This window comes from Ascaphus truei, unplaced genomic scaffold (genome assembly GCF_040206685.1).
Source record: "Ascaphus truei isolate aAscTru1 unplaced genomic scaffold, aAscTru1.hap1 HAP1_SCAFFOLD_3106, whole genome shotgun sequence".
NCBI classification, from domain to species: Eukaryota; Metazoa; Chordata; class Amphibia; order Anura; family Ascaphidae; genus Ascaphus; species Ascaphus truei.
Window position 1 is genome coordinate 19,236 of NW_027456078.1, and position 6,514 is coordinate 25,749.

The 6,514-nt window shown below is 46.3% G+C and overlaps 1 protein-coding gene across 1 annotated transcript; it reads right to left on the reverse strand.

The window, feature by feature from the left end:
- Positions 1–2,168: 2,168 nt before the first annotated feature.
- Positions 2,169–5,204, reverse strand: LOC142483235 (migration and invasion enhancer 1-like; the record flags this gene model as incomplete). Its single annotated transcript, XM_075583297.1, has 3 exons — positions 2,169–2,432; positions 3,322–3,398; positions 5,118–5,204. Coding segments are annotated over 3 exons (248 nt in total), but the record flags the coding sequence as incomplete, so codon positions are not given.
- Positions 5,205–6,514: the final 1,310 nt, after the last annotated feature.

Genomic DNA, 6,514 nt, shown 5'->3' on the forward strand with positions numbered 1-6,514 from the left:
TAACCCTTTCTTATTGCTTATATTATGCTGCATAAAAGTCTGCACATCTTAAACGCTGTCATATTTTATTTAAATAAGGGTTTTGGTTACATATGATAAACTTGCACCCATCATACCAAGGTTACCACACATCAGGCCTAGCTTCTAATTTGTGTCCTCGGGGGGTGAATTCCTCCTGCATCTCACTTTAGTTATCATGGAAGATGACTTGCAAATTTTTATATCTTCTTTCCCCCCCCCCTAACCTTGCCATTAGCAGATCACATGGGTGATTGTGGGTGGCAAGCTCTAAAGAAGCAAACCAAGCCGGCTACATTGTTTTCTTCAAGTTTTATTTTTAAATATAGAATTGAAGCAGGGGGATCTCCGGAGCTATACCCTGTTAATGTCAGCTCCGGGGGGCCCTACGTCCAGATACAGTACTTACTTCCAAAGTAGGTGCCGGTGGCTGCTCCGGCTCAGCAGGCAGTGCCGTTAAATTTGAAGCTTCTACCACAACAATGATGTCGCAGCTTCCTATTCGCCCGCAGGCTGTGAAATATCCAAACAAAGGATATATTGTGAAACCTGGTAGCCGAGGAGAACGGCTACCGGCACCTAATTCGTAGGTAAGTATCTCCGGAAACAGGGTGTCCCCGGAGCTGAAATTAACGGGGTTCAGCTCCGCAGACCCGCCGCTTCAACGCTATGTAAAAAAAAAAAATCATAAAAATATTTCCTGCCTCGGATCGCTTCTTTAACCACTATTAATTTCTTGGCAGACACTAAATTGCAGAGCAGGGTTCTTCAACTGGTGTCTCCCGGATCAAACGTGGCCCATGAAGGCCCTAGGGACTCTGCTCCTAATTTCATTCTAGTTGCTCAGGCAGCCAAGTTCAGTTTTTCCCCCCAAAACTCACTTGCAGGTTAAGGTAACGTAAATATATATATATATATAATCATATACATCTATACTAATATATATATATATATATATATATATATATATATGTTACAAATATTATATGTCAACATTTTGCAAGCATATGTGTCTTTATTTAAATGCATCTAAAAGGACATTGCCCTAATAAGCCTCTGGCCCTTGTTTTTTTTTTTTAATCTGGCCCCTTTGCAGAACTTGGGTCTCCAGTCTCATGTAGAAAACACCCCTCTTTGTATATGCATCATGTTTACTCGTCTGTACCTAGGGTTGCCAGGTGGCGTCTCCAAAAATACTGGACACAATGGTGAAAGGTGCGACACACTCGAGACAAGCACACACACCTCTGACCACTCCATGCTGTTTCCTCCTCTCTAGCCCCACCCCCAAGCTCTTGCCACCTAACCCCGATTGGCTGTTGGGTAATGCAACCAATCATGTTGGAGGAAGCTGCCCGGCGGCCCCCCAAGCCGCTCAGGTCACTATGTCCAGAGAGGTAATACCGGTATACACATACATGTCCACTATTGCCTCTCATTTTTTTACTGGACATAGTGTTCAAATACAGGACAGTCCGGTCCAATACTGGACAGTATTTCATCCCAATTTAAGAAAATGAGTTGTGTTTTTTTTGAGCAGACAGTGCAAGTCGGACGTGCCGAAGATGGTTTTTTTTTTTGATTCCTATGAGCAGGATTTGATGTATCCCATTATAATTAATAGAATGCATGTACTGGGTAACTAACGTCTCTTTAGCATCTCCCCCCACAACGCAGTATTACATACCCGAGGGGAGTGGGGGAGAAGTAATAGCATGATACACTGACACAAGGTGAAACTGGCCCTTGTAGTCAATGTTATGAAACGGTGAAGCCATCTTCCCAGTGCTGTTGAAGAGTTCAGCTTAATTTCAATTAATGGAACTACAGTCTGAGACGACCGAGGCAGGACATTGGAAAAGGGGCAAAATGGACACCACGTGTGGCACATGCCAATTAGCTCGCTGTGTGTTACTTTTTAGCTTCCTACTTTTAAGAGACATTGCCCTAAACTATTAACCTGAACACAATCGGCAACCCATTCAAGTACAGCTTTTAATTGTGTATTGACATGGGGTTACACTGATGTCTTTATCGCACGCTGGAGAGTTCCTGGGGCTACTATGGATTGCGATGCCCTGCTCAAGATTGGGAACATATCAGCCATAGGGAACACCCATGAAGCCACACTGAAATATAAAATACACACACAAAGTGCCTATAACATTTATTTGAGGTTTAACAAGATACAGCTGCCTTACAGTCCAAAAGAACAGATTCTAGTTCTGCTCATGATTTCATCTGCGTTTCAATGAAACCATTCATTAACAGAACCTGCTCCCAGTTGTAACCAGTCTGCATTTGAAGCCTTTCTACCCTTGGTGACATCTTCACTGGATACTGCAATTCTTTTTGTTCCTGGTAATTTTCTCCGCAGGTTTTCCTTCCTTCATTTTCTTCACCATTTCCACAATCTTAATTATAATAAAAAATGTAAAAAAAAAAAAAAAAGACAGGTTTTGTTTTTTTTAGAAACTATTTCTCACTTTTCCTTAAACTGTTTTACAGCTTGTTTTTTTTTTCTTAACGGTGGGAACTGGCGCTCCCCCTTAGTGAAACACCACTACTTTCAGATCAGGGGACCCCCCCCAAACCGTTTCCAAACCTTTAACAAAAACAATGAGGTTGGTTAAGGTAGATTGCTTATTTAAGACCCCATTAAACAGGACCGGCTGGGAATAAGGAGGGGGTCCGGGGCACACTGCGCGGCCTCTTACCCCAATCCAGAGCCATGCCTCAAATCACGTGACGCGCAAGGCCACTTGTCTGCCCTCGTGTTGGCGCCATGTGATGTGTCGTCAAGGCAACGCGTGGTACCTGGAGATGCCGGCTCTTACAGAGGCCCCGCGCATACTCCCTCGGTCCAACTTTGGTCATCACGGTTTAAATGTTGTCGAGGTTCATTTAACCACCATTCTATGATTACGGAAGTTGGGGCAGGGGGAAGAGTGCGGGGGCAGGGGAAGAGTGCGGGGCCAGGTGTACTCACACTGCTGGGATCCCCATCAAGCTGGCCCTAAAGTGATACCTAATGCAGCGGTGGCCAACTCCAGTCCTCAAGGGCCACCAACAGGTCAGGTTTTCAGGATATATATTGAGCCACGTGTGCTGAAGCAGGGATAACCTGAAAACCTGACCTGTTGGTGGCCCTTGAGGACTGGAGTTGACCACCCCTGACCTAATGTACAAGTGATCCCTTTTCTTCAATGTACAGTATTGATCCTGCTGCCCTAAAATGCATGAGAGGTTTTGTTAGCTTTTAAATTGACGGAATTATATGGAAAATACAATATATACACTTACATCTTTTCCATAAGGGAAACCACCACATTCCAGTTTTGAAAAGATCAGCTCGTCATTCACCTTAACTTCAAAACTTCCTGCAGAAACAAAAGAGTTATAATCAGCGTGAGTGAAGAGCAGAATGTTGTTGAAGCAATAGATATACCATCATTTAACCACTGTGTCCCTGTGCTTATATGATTAATGCAGACTCATGCATGTACAGTACACTAACATCCTGGATACACCTGAGCCCAGATCAACAAAGCTGTGTTAAGTGACTTAATATAACGTCACGTTAATCTTTCCCCGCATCAGTAAGGTTTTCTCCCGTAAACTATACTGGGTGTTATTGATAATAGTAACGCGCTTCTTTTGCCTCTCATTATCTCTGTAGTTCAGAATGTTTGTCTGTGTGCCCAAACTATAAGACCTAGCACAGCCAAACGTGGAAGGATTACTTTATGTATCAAAATAAGGCGACTGTCTGTGTTTGGATCCTCTCGAACACTCCAAAAGGGGTGCTGCTAAGTTAGGTTCCATGGGGGGGGGGGGGAAAGAGGCAGGAGGGGGGGGGGGGGGGAAAGAGGGGGGGGGAAAGAGGGGGGGGGGGAAAGAGGCGGGGGGGGGGGGAAAGAGGCGGGGGGGGGGGGAAAGAAGCGGGGGGGGGGAGGAAAGAGGCGGGGGGGGGGGGGAAAAGAGGCAGGGGGGGGAAAGAGGCAGGGGGGGGGGAAGAGGCAGGGGGGGGGAAGAGGCAGGGGGGGGAAGAGGCAGGGGGGGGGAAGAGGCGGGGGGGGGGGAAGGCAGGGGGGGAAGAGGCAGGGGGGGGGGAAGAGGCAGGGGGGGGGAAGAGGCAGGGGGGGGGAAGAGGCAGGGGGGGGGAAGAGGCAGGGGGGGGGGGAAGAGGCAGGGGGGGGGAAGAGGCAGGGGGGGGGGAAGAGGCAGGGGGGGGGAAGAGGCAGGGGGGGGGGAAGAGGCGGGGGGGGGGAAGAGGCGGGGGCGGGGGAAGAGGCGGGGGAAGAGGCGGGGAAGAGGCGGGGGGGGGGGGGGGAAAGAGGCAGGGGGGGGGGAAAGAGGCAGGGTGAAAGAGGGAGAGGGTGGGAAAGGAGGGATGGGGGAGAGGAAGGGGTGGAGAGATAGGAGGGGGGAGGTAGAGACAGGTGGGGAGAGATACAGCTATTATCTGTGAGATCAGCATTGACTCAACATAGGGGCATTGATGCTGATACCTCTTGTGTAATGGAGGCATGTGCTGGTGAAGTTTTTCTCGCCTATGATTTAAAAGGCAAGATACGTAAATAAAAACAATCTGGAGTAACGCCTGTTTAATGAATGTAGTTGTGTAGCACTGTATGCTTTGCATACATGGAGGAAGACAGGGTTGCAGACCTACCAGAGACATGCCAATTATTTTACATTATTGCATTTTTTAATTGGGGGTGGGACCGGTGGGTGGAGCCAGGGCCGAGTAGCTTTTTTGGTAATTTGTCAAGATATATAGATATATATAGATATATATATATAATTTGACCGTGACATCTTGTTATCATGGCAAATGTCTATGAAGCATTAGAGCAGGGGTAGCCAACTCCAGGTCTCAAGGGCCACCAACAGGTCAGGGTTTCAGGGTAGCTCTGCTTCAGCACAGGTGGCTCAGAATGACTCAGCCTCCTGTGCTGAAGCAGGGATATCCCTAATACCTGGCCTGTTGGTGGCCCTTGAGGACTGGAGTTGACCACCCCGGGACTAGAGTGTTTTACATAACGGGGACATGGCGTGTGTGAGAGATCAAAGAGCACAGCCAGACACTTCCTTACCCGTTCTGCCAACAACACCAGAGATGTCCGCATCAGGTATCTGCGCCTTGATTTCAGAGGCAAGCTCCTGATAACGGGAGGCAAACCCTCACCCTCCACTGGAAAGACACCAAACAAGAAATTAGCTTTACCTATATCTGCACAATGTAACGTGATCCATTCTTATACATTGCTCCTAGGGATGCCAGGCGGCTTCTCCAAAAATACTGGACACAATGGTGAAAGGTGCGACGCGCTCGACAGACACACACACACCTTTGATCCATGCTGTTTCCACCTCTCCTTGGCCCCACCCCCATGGCTCCTGACACCATCTGATTGGCTGCATTACCCAGCATGAGCAAATCAGGATGGAGGAAGCTGCTCAGCCCCCTAGCCACAGCCCTACTCGGGGAAATCCCACAGACCCCCCCCTAGCCGGTCAGGTCACTGTCCAGAGAGGTAATACCGGATATATACCGTGTCCAAATACAGGACAGTCCAGTTCAATACTGGACACCTATCAACCCTAATTGATAGTATTACCATGTATTACCATGTCCAAATACAGGACAGTCCAGTTCAATACTGGACACCTATCAACCCTAATTGCGCCAGGTCAACACTCCTACTAATTATAATGAATCATGCAGTTTCCCATATAATATAAAGAGATTATAGTGCTGGAGAATTAGCAAAATGTAGATGTGGGGTATACTTATCAAACTGATCACACATAGCTCAGTCTTCCACTGAGCCACCTGTGCTGAAGCAGGGATATCAGGGATATATGTTTCAATACAATTTATAATAATCTCAAATCACCGAAACATCGTACATGTAATCAGTAAAACTAATGCGCTTTTAGCGTTAGAATCCACCAACGCAAAAAATATAGATTCATGTTACCCAATTGTAGCTGTAACCTTTTGCATATGTTTCCTTTATAAACAAAATTATTAAAAAATGATTTAGATTACATTAAAGTCCTGGCCATATAACAAGAATAATTAATGTTTTATTCTTTTGCTGGTATTGTTTTGTATGTCTTTATTTATATAGCGCCATTAATGTACATAGCGCTTATGTTACGTATAATATCCTGGAGGCAAAGAAGGCTGAGACGCTGGTTCTTTCTTCCATGTAGTAACACAGGAGGGAGAGGGAGTAGGGGGTGATGCCTTTTATTGGAAAGCTTGTAACATATCAACTACTTGTTGGTCCAATAAAAAGTTACCACCCCCGCCCTACTCTCTCTCCCTCCTTTGCTACTATATCCTGAAATTCTGCATTTATTCTGTAAAAATTCATAGTTTTCCTAAAAATTTCATTGCATTTCAATCAAATGTATTCATATTTCTCTTTAAGCACCAGAGGTTCTTGGCAAAGCTCATTTACTGAGAACTTCAACCCAAATC